The 25,375-nt window shown below is 49.5% G+C and overlaps 7 protein-coding genes across 7 annotated transcripts; 4 read left to right on the top strand and 3 right to left on the bottom strand.

The window, feature by feature from the left end:
• Positions 1-187: 187 nt before the first annotated feature.
• EPUS_02856 (uncharacterized protein) lies at positions 188-3,691 on the top strand (the record flags this gene model as incomplete). The annotated part of the gene is made up of 1 exon (XM_007803615.1): positions 188-3,691. The coding sequence occupies one exon, from the start codon at positions 188-190 to the stop codon at positions 3,689-3,691; it is 3,504 nt and encodes a 1,167-aa protein (XP_007801806.1).
• Positions 3,692-4,571: 880 nt separating this feature from the next.
• Positions 4,572-5,624, bottom strand: EPUS_02855 (uncharacterized protein; the record flags this gene model as incomplete). The annotated part of the gene is made up of 1 exon (XM_007803614.1): positions 4,572-5,624. The coding sequence occupies one exon, from the start codon at positions 5,622-5,624 to the stop codon at positions 4,572-4,574; it is 1,053 nt and encodes a 350-aa protein (XP_007801805.1).
• A 1,226-nt stretch (positions 5,625-6,850) lies between these two features.
• On the bottom strand, positions 6,851-9,887 carry EPUS_02854 (uncharacterized protein; the record flags this gene model as incomplete). Its single annotated transcript, XM_007803613.1, has 3 exons — positions 6,851-9,253; positions 9,301-9,717; positions 9,771-9,887. 3 exons carry the CDS (start codon positions 9,885-9,887, stop codon positions 6,851-6,853), a joined length of 2,937 nt encoding a protein of 978 aa, XP_007801804.1.
• Positions 9,888-12,646: 2,759 nt separating this feature from the next.
• Positions 12,647-14,761, bottom strand: EPUS_02853 (uncharacterized protein; the record flags this gene model as incomplete). Its single annotated transcript, XM_007803612.1, has 9 exons — positions 12,647-13,008; positions 13,161-13,410; positions 13,497-13,616; positions 13,668-13,763; positions 13,819-13,944; positions 13,996-14,162; positions 14,217-14,334; positions 14,385-14,480; positions 14,531-14,761. The coding sequence occupies 9 exons, from the start codon at positions 14,759-14,761 to the stop codon at positions 12,647-12,649; spliced, it is 1,566 nt and encodes a 521-aa protein (XP_007801803.1).
• A 703-nt stretch (positions 14,762-15,464) lies between these two features.
• Positions 15,465-16,595, top strand: EPUS_02852 (uncharacterized protein; the record flags this gene model as incomplete). The annotated part of the gene is made up of 1 exon (XM_007803611.1): positions 15,465-16,595. One exon carries the CDS (start codon positions 15,465-15,467, stop codon positions 16,593-16,595), a length of 1,131 nt encoding a protein of 376 aa, XP_007801802.1.
• Positions 16,596-16,844: 249 nt separating this feature from the next.
• EPUS_02851 (uncharacterized protein) lies at positions 16,845-21,104 on the top strand (the record flags this gene model as incomplete). The annotated part of the gene is made up of 3 exons (XM_007803610.1): positions 16,845-17,561; positions 18,535-19,831; positions 19,891-21,104. The coding sequence occupies 3 exons, from the start codon at positions 16,845-16,847 to the stop codon at positions 21,102-21,104; spliced, it is 3,228 nt and encodes a 1,075-aa protein (XP_007801801.1).
• Positions 21,105-21,695: 591 nt separating this feature from the next.
• Positions 21,696-24,650, top strand: EPUS_02850 (uncharacterized protein; the record flags this gene model as incomplete). Its single annotated transcript, XM_007803609.1, has 1 exon — positions 21,696-24,650. The coding sequence occupies one exon, from the start codon at positions 21,696-21,698 to the stop codon at positions 24,648-24,650; it is 2,955 nt and encodes a 984-aa protein (XP_007801800.1).
• Positions 24,651-25,375: the final 725 nt, after the last annotated feature.

Here is a 25,375-nt window from a genome sequence, read left to right as displayed (position 1 = left end):
CCTCCGCCGCCCCGTATCCTCCCCGTCAATGTTCAAGTGTCTGTAGCTGGCTGCTGGCTGCGGACTGCTGGCTGCGGACTGCTGGCTGCAAAGAATGAAATCGACCAGAAAAATTACTTCACAAAGGGAAGTTTTTCGCGAGGGTGCATGACGTTGATCACAGGTGCAGCCGAGGTCGCAACTCTGAATGCGGCCGACTTGTACGGGATTGACCTTGAGTAAACGGATGGAACGAGGCGGCCGGCAAAAACCAAGTGCTCCTGAAGCAACTTTGAATTCTCTCAACTCTGCCTCCAAGTCGCTTGAATCTGCGGTGCCACGCTTTGCAAGCTTCAAACCCCGACCACCAACAGCAAGTCGCGACGACGAGAAGAACGATCGATCACGCACTGCTAGGTCGGTAGCCCCAGAAAAGCGAGGTGATTGTCATACAGAACCTCGCTTCAGCAAACATCGAAAACATCTACACAAGGAACATGGCCGTAGCGGGAGGGCCGACAAGGATCTTCCAACCTCCGCTTCTGGTGTCGACCTCGATCTGCACCACTCGCCTGACCGATCAGGCTACCGCAACTTGGACGATGAAGACATAGCTCAATTCAGAGAAGATAGAAGAAGTGATGAGAACAATGTCAGATACGGTGCTCCAAGTCGGTATACCGTGCCAAAATATCGTGAAGCTGGTCGGTATGGCATCCTTGGTCTCTCTAGAGATTTCAAAACGACACCTGAGCTTGAGCCTGGCCGACGGCTGATCACGGCTGAGCATTTCCATCCGGCTGACCGACGTGTAGCAAGATCATTGCGCACAGGTTTGTTGAAGGAGACAGGCCCGGCGCTCGTTGTTGCTCTAAAGAAGAATGATGCCGAAGTCGATGCTCACAAAAGCTATCTTCCATTATCACCATATCCTAGTCGAAAGCGACAAAAGCTGAATGATTGGCATTCCCATGCAGAAGGGCTCCCAGAAAATTTACAACAAGATAACAACTACGATCACGATCCCGACAAATCTGCAGCCGGACAGAATCTCGAAAGCCTTTCTACGAGCTCAGATCCTGATTCTGAATCTGAGCACACGCCTGGTTCTGACTCGGGCGCTGGGAACAGCACGAGAGAGCGCCATGTTCATCTTTCAAGGCTTGTCAACGAAGATCCATCCAATGTCAACGCGTGGCTGGCATTGATCCAGCACCAGGACCTCTTGCTCGCAGAGTCTGGTGGTGATTTCACTCAAGTATCGTCCGATGCTCAGAATCACGGACATGCCGACGTCAAATTGTCTATGTATAAGAAAGCCCTGTCCAAAACCAAAGGACATCCTCTGCAAGATTGGTTGGTGCATGGCATGATGATGGAGGGAGCTAAAGTTTGGGACAATGCGAAATTAACAAAAGAGTGGAAATCTGTGCTGAATGGGCTTCCGGATAGTTTGCGCTTGTGGGTGCAGTACCTGACCTTTCGACAGACCAATTTTCTGTCCTTCACCTATGAGAGTTGTCGAGACCTTTTCAAGGATTGTCTGAACATGATTCGAAAACGACAGGCTTCATCTGAGTTGGAGGGTATACGCAGCTACGTCTTCGTGCAAATGACAACATTCATGCGCGAGGCGGGTTTCTCAGAGCACGCTCATGCATTATGGCAAGCCATCTTCGAATACTGCTATTTTGAGCCTATGAGCGACCAGGCCGGTGACGAGCTCTTCTCATTTGAGGAATTCTGGGATAGCGAGGTGCCTCGTTTGGGCGAAGAAGGTGCTCGAGGGTGGAGGATGTCTCGGCGTAGTGAAGTGTTGCCTCGAAGTGATCCTTTCATTCCAACGACAACTTATCAAGGCGATATTAGAGCCTGGAGTGTACAAGAGCAGCAGAAAATGAGCTCGTCAACTTTGCCAGCCAGAACTCTCGATGAAGTTGACGAGGATGATCCGTTTAGGGTGATATTGTTCTCAGATATTCAACCTTTCCTCTTCCGACCATCTGGTGAAGAAGCTCAGAAACAACTCTTGCAAGCCTTTCTATATTTCTGTCATCTTCTGCCGTTCCGACCAGGACCTCTCAATGATCGTTCGTTATCTGAAGACGCGTTCATTAATAATCCCCTCCGCGACGTCTGGGAGATGAGCCTGGACGGTTGGATCATTCCGTCAGAACGAAGTCAACCATTTGATTTCCCCATGCCGTCCTTTATCATAGACACAGCATCTCTGTGGAGTGACAATGAATATTGGCCCAATCCGTGGAGAGGCCTCCACTCTGTACTGTCCAATAAAGTTCGCTGCGACTGGGTCCAGCGATCTTTACAGCAGCTTCTTGCTGCTTCACCTAAAGATGAGCTCCTAGCAGAGTACATTCTAGCTTTCAACACCCAAGTTGATGTCAAGGAAGCTCGCAAAAAGGCCAAAAGTCTCCTCAAGCACGACTCGTCAATTCGGCTGTACAATGCCTTTGCCCTGCTGGAATGCAGTACTGGCAATTTTCAAGCTGCGGAGCGGGTTTGGTGCACAACTCTGTCCATGCGTCCATCATTCTCCAAAACGAGTCAGCAAGATGTTATACTGATCTGGCGATCCTGGCTATGGGCACTGCTGGATCGGCGGGACTTCTCCAGAGCCTTGAGAGTGTGCCTGGCCGTTGCGGACGAAAAAGTGACACTGGATGACCTATCTCAATCTGTGGCAGCATACTCAGAAGGACATCCGACCACCAAGCTCCGGGCTCATCAATACCTGTCATCTCACCTCAACCAGAACCTCTCCTTGAATAATCCCGACCTCTCAGTCCACTATCTAGACGTTCTGACCGTTTGGACCTACCTTACCTCCGACCACGACTTAGCGGCATCTCTCGCGCACTATACAACAACCTCAACTCATCCCACAATCTCCCAATCCCCCTCAGCACTCTGCCTCGTCCACCAATCCCGCGCCCGCTTGCTACACCTTCACGCCAGAACATCCCGGTCCGGCTACAGACCATCCGACATCACAATCCCACTCTCAGAGTCCATCCGTCTCTTCCCTGGTAACACCATCTTCCTTTGCCTTTACCACTTCCACACGCGTCGCTTTCTCCTCACAGACCGCATCAGAGAAGTCATCCCCACGCTCGCTATGGCTTCATCCACCAACCAACTATCAACAACAGCAACAGCAACAGCAAGCCACATGCTAAATCCATTGCTACGACCCATAATCCCAACCCTCTTCCACATATACAGCGAACTCAACCGCCCCACCTTCGCAGGAAGCACATCCCATTCCATCCGCGCTGCATTCGAAGAAGCCGTCGCCTCACCCCATGACCGGGATCCCGTCTCCAAAACCTCACCAGCAGGCCGTCACAGCCCAATCATATGGAAACTCTACATTCTCTGGGAGGTGCACGTCGCTTCCAGCCCACCAGCCACCAAGAAGCCCGCCCAATCCCCACCAATGAGACCACCGAAAAAGAGCACGTCGGCGGAGAGCAAGAGAGAACATGCGGCGGACAGGGCAGTCGGTGTCTTTCATCGCGCCATCCGCGCCTGTCCCTGGTGCAAGAGCTTGTACATGCTTGCGTTCAGCGTGCCTGACCTTCGGGATGCGATGGGCGAGGAGCAGCTGCGCGGCGTGTATGACTTGATGCAGGATAAGGGCTTGAGGGTGCATGTTGATCTGGATCTGGATCTGGATGATTGCACCGCCTGATATGGGATGTCTTCGGAAGGGTTTATGGCGGGTGGTATCAGTATCAACTAGTATCCGACAAGACCTATTCATTCATATAAAACGCGCCTATACTCCGTAGTCCCCCCCCATTTTGTCTCGCAAGAGAGATAACCTCCAACCTCATGCATCCTTCAGCATGTCCTGCATAACTCAGTATGCTGAGAGAAGCAAATATCCCGAGCCAGGATTGCCTGCCCGTGGTCGCTGGGTACTCACTCTCAGCGCAAGAGCAAGCAGCGACTATGCCTCTGCTTATGCCTATGCAGTTCCATTTTCTTGCTATGTAGCAAAAGTTGGACTTACAGTTTGCTGAAGCAGTGCTTGTGTACCTTCTCCTCGTATCTATCCCCAGGGCGGATCATAAGCAAGCTGAGCGCCGACTCCGCATCGAATCTACGCAGGCGCAGGTGGGCGGCTGCTATATGTATACAAAATACATAGAGATGTAGAATGCTTGACTTCGGTTGGGAGATTAGTTACTATAAATCTATCTACTTTACATCTCGAACTGATGCGCGTGTGCGTTTCAACGGGAGGATCTGTAAGGAAACGATGGATATATAGTGAAGAGGAATCTGAGACTGCGCATCGTTGGGAGAAATACTCGGACAATTGATGTTACATGAGGAATGATGGTTTGAAAGTAAGCGTACAAGAGCGAGGGATGATTCGTAGCTCAGGAGGAGCAGGGTGCTAGTGGAAGTCGAGTGATGCTTTAGAGAAAGACGCGAGCCCTGACAGTGTCCTGCAGTCTTTCTCCTGCAAAGGAACGCGGCTGCGTCTCATACGGGCCAAGAATGCTGCGCTTCGCACAACCTGAACGCACATTCTGTTGTTGCCCGGGTTTAATCAAGAAGATTTACCGTTTCACTGTTTCTTGTAAAAAGGAAGCATTCGATTCGGAGTTGAGCCACTTTGTAACCGCAGCAAAGGACTCGCTAGCCGTATAGTGGAAATTGAGGCCGTGGCCCGTGTTCCGAGGCATGAAGTACCCAAAGGTAGAAGCCCGGGGGAATTCCAACGCCGTGGCCTGAATGAGCGGTTCGCAGGGAGCGTTGGGGTTGGTACCACAGAAGGGCTCGTCTTTGTCACCAGTCAAGATGAAGACGGGCCCCTGGTAGATGGAGGCTGGAGCAGAACCAACCCCCAATATCTCGCCGAGGCCAAGAGTGCCTTTGGTGCAGAAGTCCAAGGGTGGAATAGAGGGGTCGAAGTCGCCGGCATAAGAGAGGAGGGTGCGGCCTGATTCGATGGATTGGGTGGAGTAGCCTTGCGGGAGGGAACTAAAGCGGGCGGGCTCGACGTTCTGGGCAGGAAGATACTGGCCGGCGACGACAGTGGGAGCGACGTTTGAGGCGTCGCTGGTGTAGCCGGTCAAGACGAGTTTATCGATGCTGTTGGGATATCTGTTGGCTAGCATGGTGCCTAAGATGGATCCCAGCGAGTGACCCACGTAGATGACTTTGCTTGGGCTACCCGTGATCTCGCCACTTTGGATCTTTTGTGCAACGACATTCAGGACTTCGGTTTGTAACGTGAGCTGAACCACTTGTAGGGGATCAGGGTGCTCAGATGCGCCATTGCCCAGCCTGTCAATTGCGAGAGTGCCGTAGCCAGCTTTGTTGGCTTGCTTCGTCCATGAATAGTCGTCCGAACCATGCCATGCTCCACCCATCCAGTACTCCTTGGTATAGGTGGCCCCGTGGACGAGAAGTTGAACTTCGTTCCTGTCTGGAAGGATACCGCCTTCTGGAGGACAGTATGTTGCAGTGATATTATATGTTCCACTTGTTTGTTGATGTGGGTTGTTTGCGAGGATGTCGGGAAGTGCGCCGAAGAAATTCATGACTGCATCAGCCCCGTCGGGCTGACTCATGTCAGGAAGAGGAGAGAATATGACCGTGTCGGCCATTGTGGTAACAGTTAGTGTTAAGTCTCTGCATGCTCCCGGAGTAGGGGTTGAGCGAGCCTGTACGGCAGCAAGCAGTCCTGCGACCAGAAGGTCTTTGGGAGTTTTGAAGAGCATTTTGTCGTTTCTATACCGTTATACAGTGCCAGCAGTATCCCCAAATGAAGCGGAGAGAAAGGTAGGAGAAGACAGCATTTGCAAACTCTAGCAACGGGGTACGGGTGTACGATGATGATAAGAGGAGGAAAGAACAAAGGAAACATTCTTCATCTTCACCATTGTAAAGGCAGGCATCAACAGCTTTTCGGATACCAAGTATCCTTGGGCTGTTACATCCAATTTCAAATCAAGCCTCCCAGCTCGCCAATGTTCCAAGTTGTAAGTGTCTGTAATGCCTGTAAAAAGATAGATTGAAGGATCAACTGTTGCATTCCCTACACCGTAAAGAAAAGCTATTTCAGTAAAGCTTCCGTGCAGAGTCTCTTGACACTGTCCAAACGTTCTCATGTCACAGTCGTGTGTATGACGCCTTTCCTAGGGGAGGAATAGTTTGTGAGTCAGATGATATCCAGCTGACCTGGCTGGTAGATCTGATGCCATCGATGCTTATTCAGGTCTAACATCTTCGAACTTCCTTCTTTTGGTGTATCCGAGGTCTTAGCTTTGTCGTTCCAAATATACTGTAGATTTGCATACGACAGCATGTTCATTTCCCCCTGAATCAAAACGTGCTTCACCTTCCTTGGATATTGAAGGCGGACTGATAAAGTCCATAGACCCCTTCTATCCTAGGTGACTCTGAGTTATGTAGCACGGAGCTAGCAAGACTTACCTGCGGAAGTCTGGGTACCGCAGTAGGGAGTAGGGTCGCGATGACATCCCTATCCTAGTAGTGGTCTAACTTAAAGCCTCATACCTCTGCCAGGGATAACCCCATTGGACAGGGTAATTTAGATTAGGTAAGCATTTTATACTGTATTCCCCCTGTTGTGACGTGGTCATTAGCATGACAAGCAAGAGAACATGTGGTTCTTTGGGAATGCCTGCCTTGTACAGGCAATGCATTCATATACAAAACCGCTCGCTCGTTATATCTCTTCATGTCCCTCGGGTGTCTGTAGGTATCCGTATATTCAAGAACAATAAGAATAGAGATCCGCCCGCTCCCGAAAGACCCACAGAAAAATAACGTTGAAATCCCTCTTAGTTGACCCAAGAGATCAACACCGTCAACTCTCACCAGATGCAGCGATGACATCCAATCTGCTTCCTCCTTTTGCAGTCTGGGTCTGACCTAGTTTTGGCTTCTTGGCCTGCACGACCAGCAACCCTGCTCTCAAGCCACCACTTCGACTCGCTTCCCATAGTGCACAGCCTAGGCCGCCGAGAACCTTGCTCTCACCGGACCAAGCACTGTCGTTACCGCCTGGCGTGTTAGGAGCCTGAATACCCAACGCAGTCGCCATCGGTGAGAGTAAGGTCCTGCTCGGTGTTGTGGGTGGGAGTGGTGGGCCTCCTGTCCGGGGTGTGGGTGGATTTGTAGTAGTCCCTCCATTACCGCTACCACTGGTGTTGTTATGGGAGAGGCTACCGGTAGCGGCGGTAGTGAAGATACTGCTATAAGACTTGGAAGTGATGACGATGTGTTCAATACTGCCATCGGATGCGGTGGCAGTGATGGATTTGTTGATTATGGCGACGACGTCGGCGGATGTGCTAGTTAAGTTGAGAGAGTAGGATTGAAAGACGACTCGAGACGAGAGGGTCGAAGGAAGATTGTCACGAAGGGAGGTGAAGAACGAAACTGCTTCGTCTGCTGCTGATTCCTTCTCATAAGGGCCGGATGATTCAGTGCCAGCTGTAGAGCCCGGGCTGGGGCTCTCGGATGAAGAGAGGACATTCACCCCGGAGGAGGACTCGGCGAAATGCATGATGGTTGCGGTGATGGTGTCGTTCTTGGCGAGTTGCAGGGCGAGGCGGACGGCAAAACGGTCATCCGCGTAGCCAAAGTAGGGTACTATGATGTGATAGGTGAGAGCGTGGTTGAAAGGGGTTGCAGGTCGACCGCGGCCACTGTGGACGCTGATGCCACCAGTGGTTGTTCGGGTGAGAGCTCTGTTATTTCGTTCTTCGTGATTTGGTGCTTCTGGACGGTCAATGAAGACGCCAACGTTGGTGTTGGATGATGCCCTGTCGAAGACTTCGTTGAGGAAGGAAATATATGGCCCGGAAATCTGGTAGGAAGGTTTCGATAGTGCTTGTAGAGATGGTTGCTCGCTCATTGTTCCGGTTTCGCTCCAAGGAATGAGGACAAAATCGGACGACAGCTCATCGGCCTTCTCGATGAGAGTATCGGCATAAAACCGTTCTGGAACAACAGCAACATCACCAGCGACTGCAATGTCATTAAACTGTCCGAACATGCGGAAAGCTCTAGCAACAGGATCCCGAGGTCCGTACTCCTCGATCTCGGACACCTGCATGACGCTAGAATCGCGTTCTGTCAATTCCAGAAGACGAAGACCATGGACCTCCAGAGGGCGACGTGGATGACGTGCGTGATCGGACGCCTTCTTGCCTGTGGCATCTTCAGCCTTAGGTTGAGCATCCGCTAGGAGATGATGCTTCTTCTCGTCTGGTCTTGGTGCATCAGCATGGTCGCTGAGTAGGCTGATAAACGTGGAGAGACTTGGCAAGCCATCAAGTCGAAGATAAACAAGCATTTTGCGAACAATCATTTCGTCACCGACAGCCAGTGAATCCTTGTCCGTATCGTTGTTATCGTCAGACACAAGGGCATTGCCATCCCAATCTATCTTACCACGTCTCCATAGGTCAAGCTTCTTCTGGTATGATTCAGGATAAAGGAGACTGGTTAATGGAGTTGTGGCAAACGTGGTGATAAGTGCCATGACCACGAAGATGGTGAAAGTCCTTGTGCTGAGAATGCGTGCTTGAAGACCAATATTCAAGACAATCAACTCAACCAGGCCCTTGCAGCTCATCAACACTCCAATGGTGGCGCTCTCTCTCCATACTAGTCCATTCGCTCGAGCTGCGAGAAGTCCACCGGTGATCTTTGCAAAAAAGGCAATGGCAACGACGCCAATAACATAAGCCCACGTGATGCCATTGTCCAGAAGACCGATGTTGGTGTTCAAACCTGACAGGGCGAAGTAGAGGGGAAGGAGCAGCACTGAGATAACATCCTCCACTTTTTCCACAATCTTTACAGCGAAGCCTCCCTCGTGAGGACAGATCAGGCCAATCATAAATGCACCAAAGATAGCATGAATGCCGATTGCGGAGGTGAAGAATGATGACAGGAGGACTAGCAAGAGCGTCAAGGCGACGATTGACTGAGAAGGACCATTTTGAAGACTGCCACTTCTCCTGAGAATCCACAAGAAGGCTGGGCGAATGGCATAGATAAGCAATAGGCAGTATCCTACCGCGACCAAGAGGACGTAAAGAGCAGTCAAACCAGTACCTGAATTAACGAGAGCAACGCAAAGCGCCAAGAGAATCCACCCAACAACGTCGTTTCCAACACCAGCAGAAAGAACAATGACGCCGACTGTGGTTTGTAGGAGTTTGAGTTCGGTCAGAATGCGGCAAAGAACAGGAAAGGCCTAACATAGTCAGCTTCTGCTTCCATAGTCAATCGTTTTGGGCTTACCGTGATAGCCATAGCCACACCAACAAACAACATAAAAACACCAAAGCTAATGGGAGCCAAGCCAGGCTCATCTTTGAATTCATGATAGAGACCCCAAGCAATTGCGCAACCAAGACCAAAAGGAAGGACCATGCCAAGAGCTCCCACGCTGAGCGCAACACGCCAATTGCTGACCAAAAGGCGAAGATCAACTTCGAGTCCAACTAAGAAGAGGAAAAGCACAAGACCGAGATTGGCAGCCAGTGACAATGGTGGCATTGACGCGTCAGGGAAAAGATTGGCTTTGAAGCCGGGGATTCTGCCCATTGCGGTCGGACCGAGGAGAATGCCACCGATCACTTCGGCAATGACACGAGGCTGCCGAACCTTTGACAAAGGAAAGTGCAGGAGGCGGCAGAATATGATAATGACGGCAGCCTGGACAGAGTCAGCAAGGATGGAAAATGAGGCCAACGCGTCAAACACTGTACCTGAATGATGAACAGGGGAATGGGATCCCGCGGGTGGAAAGCAATTGGGTTATTGGCATCCAGAACACCGCCTTGATCGGGCGCCCGATCCGAGGATGTTGAGTTAGCACTTGCCATGATTTCGGTACAATGGAATATGGATAAATGAGCTTATGGGGAGCCCCAAGCAAGCGTTGCGATGGTATCGAGAAGATACGGCTGAGGTGGGAGGGTAGGCAAGCCTATCGAAATGGCAGATCGCTCAGATCATGTGATCAGTACCAAAGAACAAAAAACCACAAAGGCGATGAGGTCAAGGCCATAAACTCATGGCCAATGAGCTTGGCACGTGCAGCAGTACTGGTAGAGGGATAGAAGAAGATGAGATGCATCAATGTCTGGTTGTGGGGGAATACATGAAGTTCTTGTAGCAACTAGAGCATGGGGAATGCTGGATCCTTCGGGTCGGTGACCATGGTCATCTGGACGCCCAGACCGCCGTGGCTGCTGCGCCATGACCCCAAAAGGCTGGTAAGCCTTGCAGGTGATGAAAATTACCATGCCATTTGTTGGGCGGCGGCGGACAAAACGATAAGACTAACGTGGTGACACACACATTGGGGGGTCGATCTGGTTACTTCAGCAAGTTCTGGCCCGTGTGTCAAGGCGACAAGGTGAAACCAGTGCACTGGGACTGAATTGGCGCGCCAGTTTGAGGCTTGGCATGTTGGTTGTGTGCGTGAACCTGCAGAAACTGCTCACTGAGGTTTGGTGGCAGGCAAGCCTAATTTGCTCCTTGGACTTGTTACGTAGTCCTACCAAGCTGCTGGGTTTGGCAGTAAAGAGAAGTAACTTAGTAAGCGGCAGAAAGTCGTGGCCACCTGTTATATATGTGGGGTGCAGATCTTGGACCTGTATGTAACCGGAGCCAACTACGGCACAGGGGTTGTGAGAGCCCATGTCACCCACCCGTCGACAGAAATCTAGCCGAAGCAAAGCAACAGCTTCTGCGCTTAGAAGATGAGCTGTTGATTCGTTTCGGCTAAATTTCAGCCAAAAAGGGGTCACATGAACTCTCGCATGGACCCGGGGCCTGAAGTAATGTTACCTCAGCGCTAGTATCGTTTCTTGTAAACACTCTCTGTACAGAACAGCTACTACGTATGCTCAAAAAGAAGTTAGATGTAACGATTGACTCATCAGAATGGATGCACACAGAGCATGCTTTAAAGTAACGAAGCATCACACTATGTTGTCGTAATAAGAACTAGCTGCTCTTAGCACCTGACTAACATTCCTACAGCTACAGGCCTACTACGTAGTTTTTGTACCCCTCGCTGCTGAAATGCTAGTATCCGTAAAAAACTTACTATGCAGAATTAAGTATAAACGCCCAAGAATAGCCCCAATAAGACTAGTCTTCAAATAAAGTTTACACTCCATTGGCATCTATAACTGCTTGGCATGTTACCTGCATCAAGTGAAGCAACTTCCCAAGATAGTCAGAAGACATAACATCCCATAGCATTAACAGCCGCTTGTAGCTCGTTGTAATTGTGCAGAGTATCTCTATAGCGTTCTTGTATCTGATTCGGAATTTGCAGGATAAGCAAAATTCGTGCAAAAAAGCGTCAGGGCCTGCTGACAGGGATGTGTATGTAAAAAGGTGTTTGTAAGATATTTTGACCCAGGGGGGGTACAAAAATTAGGCCTGTAGCCGTAGTACTTTAGGCCCCCCTGTAGTAAGTTTGTATCTTGGTTAGTAACTGAGGGGGCAAGCACTAGTCATCTTATCGCCTGGGGGCTGCAGCTGAGATCCTGCCAATTCAGATTTATCATCTTGGACAGTCCTCTTCGACCTACTACTGATACAAGTCTGACAATCAAACTGCAGTCCGGCAGGAATTGTAAAAGGTAACGATATAGGCATCACAATAACCCTTAGGGGAGTCCGCATGCGGGTAGAGTTCACCTCCACTGACCAGGCTTCCACGTGAATGTCCAAAGGTCAAACACGGGACAGTTTCATAATCCAATCAATGTCTGATCTCCAACCTAAACTGTCTATGAAGTCATGAGAATACTCCGTAGACTGGACTCGGTCTCGATACCTACCTGAAACACGGGAGATTGTCGATCATAGTGGCGCAGGAGATGAGCTGCATGATGTATGCTGGAGTCGTTTTTGTGACAACCCGATATACGATTGACTGAAGTCTTCTGCGACCATGCGATAATCTGTTCTCCGGTAGAGAACATTTGTTTCCATCAATTTCACATCAAGATAACTAGGTGGGCTGGACGATGCAGGAAACGCGAAGCTCATTGTCGTGGTGAAGCTGCCTTTTAAAGTCTTTGGGACAGGCATTCATTTACCTAGCATGATCAGACGTTCCGCTCGATGATTTTTGTCTTCACCGTGTATAGCTAATGATTAGTCAACGATTCGGCGATAACTGGTCGTGTCTCAAGACCGCTCTTTACTAAGCACTGTTGCGCCTGATATATTGCCAGCATCTATTGCAGATCCTCATTGCAAATGGATTGGCAAAGGATACAGGGGCAACATCAGTAATGGAGTCTGAAGTGGAACTGGACTTCCTAGCAATTCGTGCAATGTGCTGGGATGAGCATTGCGGACGAAGAAAGTCTTGCATTCCACAAAATTAGGAAACGAGAAGTGATGGGCAACCGTAGAGGTGGAACACAGTATTGAAGTTGTCAATAATGTGGCAGAAATGGTTTGCATGCATATGATTCCTGCCTGCCTGATGCCTTTCTGTTGGTACAGTAGTCTACTAGTCTTAGCCCAGCACTGCGAGTAATGCTCCAAACTTCTGTAACATTTCCCGTCTTGTAGAGACCAAGCATACAAACTCAACCCACGAACAAAACAATCAATACCTAAACCTGAATTCCAACCTTTTATTCCCATCCTTCTCCCTCTGTGCAATATCCTCCTGATACCTCACCCTCTCCCGCTCATCCATTCTCTCCCAAACCTTCTCCTTCCGCTTATTCAACAGGATCAACCACCACCTCTGGCCCAGCATAACCACCAAGCTCAAAGCACATATAGAGATCAAGACCTTGTTTCCACGGTAATAGTATGGTGCATCATCAGCACGGTAGATCTGCGACCCGATCAGCGAGCCAATCTGGACGATAACATTATAGGTTGCGGCGGTGAGTGCGCGTTTCTTCACGTTGAAGGAGTTTTCGGAGATCCAGGCGGAGAGAATAGGGTGGAAATAGGGATCTGCACTAGTAATGTTAGTTAGAGGTTTTGATATATAAAGCATTTCTGTTGGAGCGTTGGGAAATTTTGCCGGAAGGTGTCACAAAAGAGTAAACTGCTTAAATAAATGGGAGACTTTCAGCCGCTGATCATCGTAGTGAGAGTGAAGCGACCCCAAGCGTATCCTCGAGCGGGTAGGGCCAGCAGTGCTGCAAGGAGTGGCAGAGACCAGAACTCGCCAATAAAGCAGTGGAAGGTGCGCTCGTTGAAGTATTCGCTACTCTTGGCTAAGCCGAGCATGAGGATGATTTGAAGCACAGCGGAGGGAATCGAAAGCATGTTGGAATCGAAGACAGAAAAATCTAGGTTTCGCAACGTCAGGGTGAGGTAGGATTGGACTGGTGTCTGGGGAATATATGCGATCTGCGGAGACAAGCACAGTAGTCAGCCATAGCAGCGGATTATGGTGGCCAAGAGACGAGAAAGAGGTAGTCGTAAGAAATCAGTACAAGTCCCAGTAGGTACAAGCCCCACATCGATTGATCTTTCCAAGCCCCCTTGATATCGTTCCACTTTGCGGGTTCCTTGATAGCAGTTAGGCCTTTCGCAGCATCATCCCGCAGAAGGCGCTAGCATTCAGGTCAGAAGGAGCTGTAGAATGAGATTGGAGGATTCCATACATTTATCATGATTATTTCCTCGCGCTCAGTGTACCATTGATGGCGGCAGAGGAAGCTCTTTGTCGCAACGGGAGATTGTGGGAGATATAGAAGGCTCTGCCCAGCCATGTTAGTGGTAGCCAGGCTGGGGTGCACAGTGCGATTTGCTCACAAACAGCCCAATTAAAAATGTCAAGAGTCCTTCCAAGAGAAACAGCCAGAACCAGCCCGGTTTTCCACCTATGCCTCGCATTTGCAGGATACCAGCCGCAAGAAGCGCTGATATGACGCGAGCTACCTGGAAAACTTTAGTTCAACTGTGAAGGGAGTTCAAGTATCTAATGCTGACGTTGAGTGTGGACCAGAATATAGCCAGCCGTGTCGCAAGCTCCCTCGATTTGTAGAAGTATGTTGCGAAGAGGATAGTTCCGGGGATGAAACCACCCTCACATGCACCAATCAGTGCTCTTGTCACGTAAAATGAGGCACGGTTTGTGATCCAGGCTTGTGCCCAAGCTGTGAACGAAACAGTCAGTAGTCAACGCAACAGCAGGACCAGGATAAACATACAGACAGTTGACCAGGCCATCATCATGGTAGGAAGCACAAGTCGAAATCCAAATCTCTTTGTGAGCATCTGCACTGGGAACTCCGCAAGGAGAAAGCAAACGAGTTGTATGGTCGTCCCCTGTGCTGTGTAAGCGGGCAAAAAATATATGAGTAGAAAAGGTGGTATACGTTATTATAATCATTCGTCGATAAGTTTAAGTCCCTCAGGAAAAAATCAGTAAGCGAATTTTGAAGGTTGCCCCTATCAAGCTGTAACCCAAAAAACTGTTTCAATTCAGCAGCGACTCTAGTATACAACTCTTGTCGGCACAGACCATGACGCAGAGTATGCTGAGTAGACGAAGATCGGTATGCCACACAAGGTGAGCCTCCTCCTTCTCCGTCCACACGGCCTCTGGATCCCAGCGATGCCGACCCTCGTAGGATTCGTGAGGCGGAAGAGCGTTTGAAAGGGTTTCTCTGCCCACCGGAACAATCGACATATGCGATTTCTCTGGACCGAGAACACCTCCTCTTTGCTCTTCCAAAAGACTATTGTCGGCCATTTTCTGGTGAGGAGATCGAGCTAAAGAAGGAACAAGAAAGCTCGTGAATTAGTAATAGATGGCGCAACTCGGAGAAAGATGAAAGAGTTGCAAGACCATAGCTGAAGGTTAGGAAAAGGAAGCAACCACAAGTGAGACCAGCAAGACTCAAATGGGTAGAGCAAAAACCACGATAAAATCGTTACGATGCTGAGACACTAAGGTTAGCACACGGGATGAAGGTAATGCTTGAATTCACAAATGCCAGCTGATTACCTATAGGGGAAGGAGATCTCCAACCGAGGATGTTGACGTTGTCACGGTAGAAAATGTCGTGATTCACCCCCGCTTCTTTCCTCACATCCTGGTAGTACATACCCACAGCCAATACAGGCCGACCCTTTGGTTGCATCGGCACGCACCACCATTATCTCTTCCAAGATCTCATGCAATGGAACTCGGCATCGAAAAGTGCCCCCTCCTTGTCCGCTTACTCATCAGTAAGTGCATAGAAGCATTCTCGGATACTCAGTGAAAAATTCTTTCTCTATTTCTACCGTAGTTGTCAGCAGGATCGTAATCGGCGTTTGGTCTTTTATGTTTCTTCATATATAGCATATACTAGGCTCGGGCTCTTTATTCTGTCCGAAATGCCCATATTGATTGGCATGATCATCTAACATTGGGCATACAATCCATCTCGAAGTTATCCAAAGGTCAAATCATGCCTCTCTCAGTGCAATCAGAGTCAATTGGATTGAAAAACGGTTCAGGCCCATTTTCAGTACATGAACGGACACTTCATCCTGATATCCGAGGAGGCAACGTACAGGCTCAGACTCGGTGCTCGAAGTCGATAGCTTACTCTGGAAGCCTTGACATGTATCCACATCAAGACCTCACGCCAGTCATTGGGCGAGAATATATGGACCTTCAAGTCACAGACCTGCTCATGGGTCTTGACCGCGATCGACAAATCAGGGATCTTGCTGTGAATATTTCCCAACGTGGAGTTGTTTTTCTGCGTGATCAGGACATTAGCCCAACACAAATGCGCGAATTTTGTGAGAGCCTGAGTGTCCTTGCGGGTTGTCCTGAATCCTCTGGGCTGCATATTCATCCCTTAACTGAAGAAGGCAGCGAACTTGGTGACCAGATCAGCGTTATCAGTTCCGAGAAGCAGAAGCGCGGCGGTGGTCTCACTCACCAGCTCTCTGACACTTCCCGATACGCAAGTGTCGGATGGCACACAGATATAAGTTTCGAGAAGGTTCCCTCAGATTATGCCATGCTCAAAATCCACAGTCTCCCACCAACCGGAGGGGATACCTTGTGGGCATCAGGGTATGCTGTCTATGACCGACTCTCGCCGGCTATGCAGGTCTTCCTGGAGGGACTAACCGCCACCCATGATGCAAAGTTCTTTTTGGAAGAGAGCAGTAGATTGGGCAATCCGTTACGAAAGGGTCAGCGTGGCAGTCCTCTCAACTATGGCGACAGCCTCACTGCAACACATCCAGTTATCCGAACGAATCCTGTTACTGGTTGGAAGTCGGTGTATGTAAACAAGGGCTTCACGAAACGCATCAACGGGGTGTCCAAAGATGAGAGTGATTTGTTGTTGAATTATTTGTTCAACTTGGTAGTCCAGAACCATGACCTGCAAGTGCGCTGGAAGTGGAGCAAAAATGCTCTAGCGATTTGGGATAACCGGAGTCAGTTGCATTGCGCAACGTATGATTATATCGAGGCCCGGGCTGGTGACCGAGTGGCAGCGCTTGGGGAAGCTCCATATCTCGATGTCAATTCGAAGAGTAGAAGGGAAGCTTTGAATCAAGCCACCACCAGACTTTAGGGTCGACAATATTTGTTAAATATATGAAAGCGTCTAGTTAGACCAAGCCATCTACGCTGATTTAGCATTGGATGTGCAATCAGTCCTTGTGGCTGAGGTGGCCCATGGGTCGATTTGGGAAATTGTCCATTCCCAATAGAGTGCCAAATTAATAATTAATACGTCCTAACAACTATCCATATTCTCGCGCCAGTTAACGCACCTCTTGACATACATAGACTCAACCGAGTTCCTCTCCACATTGCTAAGATGTGTAAAGGCCCTATGCATGCCTTCCTACAAGCGCTTCCAAAGTGTGAGCATCACTTACATCTCGAGGGTACCCTGGCCAAAGAAAACTGTATCAGCTTACCCCCCGTCGAATCAGATCCCGCTTTTGCTTCAGCTGCTAGCTTGCTGGAAAGATATGGCTCGTTTGTGTCGCTTGATGACTTTTTACAGTACTACTTTATTGGCATGTCTGTCCTTGTCAAGGCAGGGGATTTTGAGGCACTGGCCATGAATTATTTTACATGTGCCAAAAGAGATGGAGTTGTACATGCAGAAGTGTTTTTCTATCCCCAATGCCACACCGCACGAGGAGTCGAATATACCACTATCATCGAAGGCTTTACCACAGCCTGTGAACGGGCTAAAATTGAGCTCGATATTACTACGGAGCTCATCATGTGTTTCGTGCGTCACCTCCCATGTTCTAGCGCGGAGCAGCACTACGAACTTGCATTGCCTGACCTGAAAAGTGGCCGCTTGGCGGGTATCGGGCTCTCATCAAGTGAGAAAGACAACCCGCCGGAATTGTTCAAGTCTGTCTATCAACTTGCGGAGAAAGAGGGTATCCGAAGGACTGCTCATGCTGGTGAAGAAGCTGACGTTGGCTATATGCGTGGAGCACTGGAGCATCTCCATGTTCAGAGAGTCGACTATGGCATTAAACTGGCAGAAGACCCTGATCTGCTGGCAGAATTTGTGAGGCGGGAGATGCTAATCACAATGTGCCCTATTTCGAATGTCAAGCTTTGCTGCGTGAAGAACATTTTAGATCTTCCAATCCGGCTGTATCTAGATAATGACGTTAGATTTTCGATCAACAGCGACAACCTGCATATTTCGGTGCCTATATTCTGGACAACTATTGTGCTGTGCAAAATGCTTTCAATCTGACAGAAGATGATTGGGCCAGGATTGTGAGAGCAAGCATTGAAGGAAGCTTCTGCTCCCCTGGCAGAAAGTTAGAAATGCCTGCTATACTAGAGAAGACTTTATCCAATAACAGGTGGGCTGATAGTAATACACCCTGCGTTTCGGACCCGTTTTGAACAAGCCGTTGGCGATATTAACGAGTGATAGCACTTTGCCTGACCGCGAGGGTATTTGTCATTCCTTGGCAACGCCGAAGCTCTCTGACAATGCTTATGGGTGCATAAACATCTTGCAGCGTTTCCAAACTAGGGAAGCATGGATAGGTTGTCCAGGCTGTCTGAAAAGGAGAAGATGGCCATGACTAAGACTAGGGCTCTGATAACATGGATACACTCAATATTACAATGTTGATCAGTGGTCAGCCAAAAACTGCATATCGACTGTCTGGGTGGAATGTGATTCCTTCGTGAGTTCTGACCCTCAGAGTATGGATTGTACATGTGTACTGGTCACAAAGCAAGGAACATGCATCTTTGCCGGACAGATGGGATGAAGCGAGGGTGGTCAGCAAGCTACAAAATGAAACATGCTCCATGGTCACAGAACCGGGTGGCTAGTACAGTGCAGCATCAGCCTCGTCTGCAGGAATGACATGCTGAGATGAAATTAATGCTTCTCCTGAACATGCCTATGTACGAATCCTGATAGATTGATGAACCAATTATACGTCCAAGAAATTGCGCTTGAACCAATTTATTTATAGCTGTCCATTGTGGGAAGTCTCCTTTCCCGCTTACAGTACTCCGTACCCACTTTGTTGACCTTGGGACCGAGTGTCAATCCTACCAGACCAGTATTCATGCGGCTGTTCAGGTCAAACAAATCGCAGGGGTCTCTAAACATCTCAGCAGGAAGGTCGCCATTACAGTCTCCCGTCGACACTCCTCTCCAGTCTCCTGCGTTTCCTCCCCCCCAATCAGCCGCACACGGACCTGGTCCTGGTGGTCTCCAGTACGACGAAAGCGCAGACCCCTCGGACGCACAGCGTTACTACTCCTCTGACGAGCAGCAACCGCAGTCTGCTCAGTTCGCGTCATCGACCAGTAGGGATCAAAACACCGCAGGTCACGGTTATTCAGGGAGACCAACGGTGAATGTGATTCCAGACCCAGCCAGCGAAAATAGCCTGATCCCTTCGATTACCACCTCCTCTACTAATCACGAAGAACGCAATCAAAGGAACCCCATTAAAAACTTGTTCAGTCTGCACTCGTCCAAGGGAAATTCTTCCCAATCATATTCCCCTTCGTCGACCCTTGGGCGTAGCCTTTCGACCAAGGAGAAGATCACAAGACCGCAAAGTCAGGAAGGGCTCATACCACAATCGACAACAGTGCAATACTCGGGTGAGGGATACTCCAGCGATACGCACGAAGAGAACGAAACCTCAAACGAATACACACTCTCTCAAGCCCCAGCCGAGTCTGACGAGCAATACAATCACCAGCAACATCAGTTTGATTCACCTCAAAGTCAGAGTAGTTCCCATTACTCAAGCCACTATCAAGCCGAAGATTCACATTCCAACTCACAGCAAAATTTTCAAAAGCCCTATCAGCTTCGTCCACCGCATACGTCGAACACGTCGAATTCCTATCTTCCATACAATCCTCAAGCAGATCGGTCAAATCAAGACATACACGATCCTTATCGAGCCATTCGCCCACCCTCGCAACAATCTCTCGGACCCCCTTCTCCGATAGTGTCCGTTCAGCAATCGACCGAATTCAGATCAACCGTCATCCAAGGGAGGCAAGTCACCCAATCTAATCAGTCTTTACACCTGCAACCAGAAGCTACTATGGCTAGAGGAGACGGCTCCAACCCCTCTATGAGACAGCAACTGGCTCAACAACACCAACAAGGTGCTGAATCTGGCCATGCGCAACATGGCACGTCTCAAGGCTCAAGACAGTTACAACAACATTCCTCAAGCATGACCGACCACGGGCGGAATACACCCCCTCCCACAAGAAGTAGAGAAGATTTCAGCGTTCAGGACTACACAGCATTACTGCAGAAGCATGAAGAGCTACGTATGATCTTGTGGATTTCCATTCCGCTGAATATGACTGACACAATACAACAATTGTAGAGGCCAAATACTCCAAAGTGAAGAAGTATTACTTCGAAAAGGATGCCCAGGTCACTGCCCTGCAAAATACTGTTGCAAACCAGCGTCTTTCCATGTCTAGAACAACACTCGACGATCATGAATATACTACTCGTTTTAATCGTCTCGACGGTGCGATAAACAATCTAAGCTTCAATATCCGAAAGGATTGGAAAGGAGTTCCACAGTGGCTTGCTCAAATGATCAACAAGGACGCACATAACATTGGAACTAAGGAGATGACGGCTGTGGGACGAGCTTGCATTACGAAATGGGTTGTCGATGAAATTCTAGACCGCTACTTTCATCCTCGACTTGAACCAGGATTAAGCACTGAGTTGAAGATGATTGAGAAAAACATTAGAAGGGTAGGGCAAAACCAAGGACTCGGTGACGAGCAACGTGAAGATCTAATTGTTAAACTTATCTCATGGCGTTTGACGACACTTGAGGGGCTGGCGGACAGCATGGTTGGCGAGCAAGGTCACGAATACAAGCAACAGCTTACTACGATGTTGATGGAGAAATTGACAGCGTCGTTGCAGATGAACCTAAATGATCCACCTCCGCCGGGTCTAGAAAGTGGCGTTGGCATGATCATTGAGCTCGCAATTGGTCTGGCCGCCTCTTTACCGCAGGAATCTCGTGACGTCTGTGTTGAATACTATATGCCTTACTCGTTGATCAACGAGACATACATGAAGATGGAATCGGGCATTCCGCCTTTGACAATGCCTGGTGGGAACGTCGACTATCTTAGTGCTCCCGAACAACAGCAAGGTGACCAGGGCTCTACACACAGCGGAGATGACAACAGCCCTGGGGAGAACGAGGGAGACAGAGAGAACAGTGGAGGTAGTGGTTTGCCAAATCGAGCTGACTCGCTGCCCGTGCAAGGTGGCAATGGACAGCAGCAGCCGATCAAGAAAGAGGATACCCGAAAGAAGAGCATCTTTGGAGCACTGGTCAGTAGTAAGAAGCCGTCACAGGCAGAGAACAGCAATGGCGGATTAGCTCCGGTCACCAATCCAAGGACGGGTTCTGGTACAAATGTTAGTGCAAAGGAGAGAGACAGTATGGAGAAGGCGGAGCGTGACCGAAGGATCCGTTTTGCAGCCTTCGTTGGGGTGGAGGTTCGGGGTAAGGGCAAGGAGGGTTCAAATGTTCTTGTTAAAGCGCCGTGTTATGGATTCTGATTTCTATGTTTGCGGAGCGTTCTCTTCGAGATCTGCAACGGCGTTTCCGGCTGTAGCCAGAGTGGTTGAAAGGATATGTGCTTGGACATGCTACGAATCTCAGCAACAGTAATAATCTGTTGACTTTGGACTGATGGGAAAGTTGGGCCTAACTAATAGCCGATGATGGTTTCGTGATATGGGATGGATGTGTCATATGAAGACAGATGCCTAAAGTATGAATGCTTGCACTGAGAAATTTGTCTGGAGGCCATTATCTTGCTCCTCTCTAACTAGAATGCTTTGAGTAACTTATCGTAGAAGCGGGGCGTTATCGAAGACTACTCCGTAGTAGTAACTATTACTACTAGTAGTAACCGAGGCTTGAATGATTGGCGCTTGGCGCTTGGCAATTGGCAAAACATGCTCCAGACTCGGTTTAGCGGTGTTGACAGCCTCTAAATCTAGACACCATACTCCGTACTCCGTAGACATGCTTCTTCCAATTGACTTCGTGCAGTCGGCTACGGTATGCTGTAGAACACCGAGCACAACGTCAAATGAAGGCTTGTCTATCAATGGATGCCTTCGTCCGCCACTCTGAGTCGCAGAATGTCCATTGTGGGAGGAGTCATCCTACTGTCCTCTTCGCCACCCAGACTCCTCGCACGCTCTCCAACGCCGGCAGACAATACGGCTTCTAGTCCCGCGCTTCCGTCGCCTGAGACCATCTTCGCATCGCAAAGGTCGAAAGGATCACAGAATGGGTTTGCTGCACCATGGACTGGACCTACAGGGTTGGACAGGAATCGGAAATTCAAGACCACAAGTACATTTCGAGAAAGGGTTGGGAGCGGGTTAAGTAGCTCGAAGAAGCTGCCATTGAAGGAGAAGGCCAATAAAGGGAATTTGCCTATGGTGAGGAGAGCGCAAGGTCTGAAGAAAGGCCTGGGCTCTGAGAAGCACTATTTCCAGAGACCAGTCTCTCCGGAAGAAAACCGGTTAGGGGAGAAGGATAAGATCAAAGATGTCGGAACCACGAGATCACAGGCCTGTGATTCATCACATCACGAACTCAAAGCCCAACCGAAAGCCGCTGAGGCATACCGACCTCGAGAGCCCAGCCCTTTAGGCCTCGACAAAGCCTCTTCCAGACGGCTTGACTGGACTCCTCCTGCATGCCATAGCAATCAGAACTCTCCCGGAACAGCACCGGCATCGTTTTCCGAAAACTTACTTGGCAGCTTCGGATATAATGCAGCTGCAATTGGCCCGAAAGATAGTCTGGTTCCCAAGGATGATAGTGAAAGCAATCCAACAAAGCGAAGGAAGCTCGATGTAGTAGATGTTGGTGCTCTGGGGACCGCGGCTGCTATGAAGGCTTCTAAGCTGTTCCCAAAGCCCAGCAGGGGCAGCGACGAGCCAGCCAGGAAGAGAACGAGATCTCCAAAGAAGAAGTCCACTACAATCACCGGCCTTGCTACGTCTCACTACTTTGGGGAAGAGACAAGTGAAAAATCGCCAATGATGCAGTATTTGTCGGCCACTCAGCAGCGAGCTCTAGGTTTGGATTCAGATACAGCCCCTGACACAGCAAAGCGAAAAGGTTCAGCCAAAAATCCCAAGGCTTTGAAGAAAGCGCCTCGCAAGTCTACACTTCGCTCACCGCAATCCGCCATAAAAGCCTTTGATGACCAAGATATGCTCTTCGGATCAGCAAGTCAGTTGGCCGGCGACGAGTCACCCATGTTCATCCGGGACACCGTCCAAGCGATGAAGCAGTCCGAAAACACCATACTCATATCAGATCCCGTGTCTACCCAGATCACAATACCCACGAGCGAGCCAGCCGAGACACCAAGGCGGCATCACAAATGTGGTGTTTCTCGATTTGTAAAGAGCAAAAACCTATGGTCAGTGGCTGGAAGGGATGTTGATAATGCGTTGCTTCAGGTTGATACTGTGGACATGTTTGATTCGCCAGATCTTAGAACGGCGTTTGCTGGTAAGGATGTTTTGCTAGAGCCTGGTGCACCAAGATTTAGAGACAGTACGAGCCCAGAGAAGCAGGTTGGTATAGGGCAAGATCCGATGAGGACGTGTATCATGACTGATGACTGCTTGTCGATGGGATGGGACGAAGGGAATCTGTCATCGTTACACGATTCTAGAGGCATACTCGATATTGACGAGCTGAAGCTGAAAACACCTTGTGCAATGAGGAGGCCCCAGATTCCAGTACAAGTCCGAGCCCTGCACGCTGCTGCAGTTGGAAGAACATGCACAGGTCAAGCTCGTGGGCCCACGAACAAGTTGTCAGAAGCACCTGCCGAGCGTATTCCCAACCCGCAGCCCATCAGACCATCATTCACAGGTCTCACTACGAACCAATTAGCCACCCAATTAGCAGCGTACGGATTCAAACCGATCAAGAAGCGCGAGAAGATGATAGAAGTATTAAACAGATGTTGGGATGACAAGCACCCCTCGGTCTCTGGTGCAGACAGTGTTGCCACCATCACCGGTGAGACTATTGAGACCAGTCACGGCGACTTTTTGACAAAGCTACATGATGTCTCCGCGAGACCAACCCCGAAGACTAAGAAGCCGAGAGGCCGGCTTAAATCTGAGGGAGCAGGAGCATCTTCCCCAGAAAATCGATCGTCAAAAACTTCTCGGACCAAGAAGTCAGCAGGCGAAATGATAAATGTCGACGGGAATTTGCCGCAAGAGAAGACGAAAAAGCCCTCAAAGTCCGCTCAGTCGAGGGTCAAGAAGGCAAAAGAAGTCACGGTGACATCTTTAGTGAAGCCACAAGCCAAATCTCCGTTGAAGTCCCGGTATAAGGTCAATAAGGCCACCATATCAGATGAACCTGTCATGGACGTCGATGATATTGAAAGCTCCGACAACAGCATCCTTGACGACGTTGCACAAGTACAGAGTTGTAGAACGGGTGTCAAGCGTGCAAATACTGTCCGTCGGCATTGTTCGCCAACAAACCCTCCTTCATCTTATGCTTTTGAGACTGCATCGTGGTTGGAACAAGAACCCGAGGCCTCTGAGCCGGAAACAACCATCCTAGAAGCCGCAATGCCAATTAATGGGGATACACCGAAAAGAGCAAAAACAAAAGTGAAGCCTACCGCTTTTCGGTCATCCACTGCCACGATGACGACTCCAGCTGCCCCTCTACCCGTTATAACAGCAAATCCTTCACCTTCCTCACCTTCTCAACCTGCCCTATCCAAACAAATCACTCTCGCAATAACCACCTTTCAACCTCCACCCTCCACCCTTCAGCATAACTCCCAGCAGAACCCCACCTTTCACCAGAAGATTCTCATGTACGACCCTATTATCCTCGAAGACCTGGCCGCGTGGCTCAACACCGAAGGTTTCAAGTGTATCGGTGAGGATCGGGAGGTGGGACCGATTGAGGTCAGGGAATGGTGTGAGGATAGAGGCATCTGTTGCCTGTGGAGAGGTGGGTGGAGGGGAAAGAGTGTAAAGGGGGCGAGAAGGCAAGGCAGGGGCAAAGAGATCGAGGAGCACGGCTTGGAGTAGGAGGTGGAATGATGATGGGGACCTGAGGTGATGGCGTGAAATAGAGCAGGAGAGTTTATATAAGTTTGGTGCAACATCTGGATAGCAGCGTAGGACCTGGGTAACGAAATCTGTCCTACGGTCACACCTTGCCTGGGTCAAAAATGCTACCACCCGCGGCTCCGTCTCGTGCTATAGCTTTCAGGGGCGCTTTTACATGTTGGCGGTTAGTAAAGTACTGAAATCAATGCTTCAAGGATACTGTAAGTATGCTATACCGCTACCCTGAACAGAGCAGCAACATGGTTCCGGACCCGACCTGGGAGGGACTGGACGTGTTCCTCCAAAAAGGGAGCAGAACGAACCGTCGAATTGGGGAACGTCACTGGGACGTATTCGACAAGACGAATCACCAATTCAGAGATATTTTTCTTGTCCAAATCGCAGTTCGCCGTCTCGACGGGCAAAGTTTGCCATTGACCACCCCCCATCAAAGTACGACAGAGTCAAATCCCGGACTTCCTGGCTGGCGTTCCTCGTACTGGATTCTATGGCCTAATTTCTCTTGAGCCGTGACGGGGAAGGTCTGTGGCTGAGAAGAAGAATGAGATATTCTGAAAGACGCGGGACGGAGTCAGCGCGTCTGTTGCTCAACGCCGCATGGAAAAAGACACAGCTATATTGTGGAATGGGGTTGACGGTGGGATAGACTACGGCTTTTCGAAGATGATCATGCAACAACACAC

Source organism: Endocarpon pusillum, assembly GCF_000464535.1.
Source record: "Endocarpon pusillum Z07020 unplaced genomic scaffold scaffold2538, whole genome shotgun sequence".
Lineage (NCBI taxonomy): Eukaryota > Fungi > Ascomycota > Eurotiomycetes > Verrucariales > Verrucariaceae > Endocarpon > Endocarpon pusillum.
This window is presented reverse-complemented; position numbering and strand designations above follow the sequence as displayed.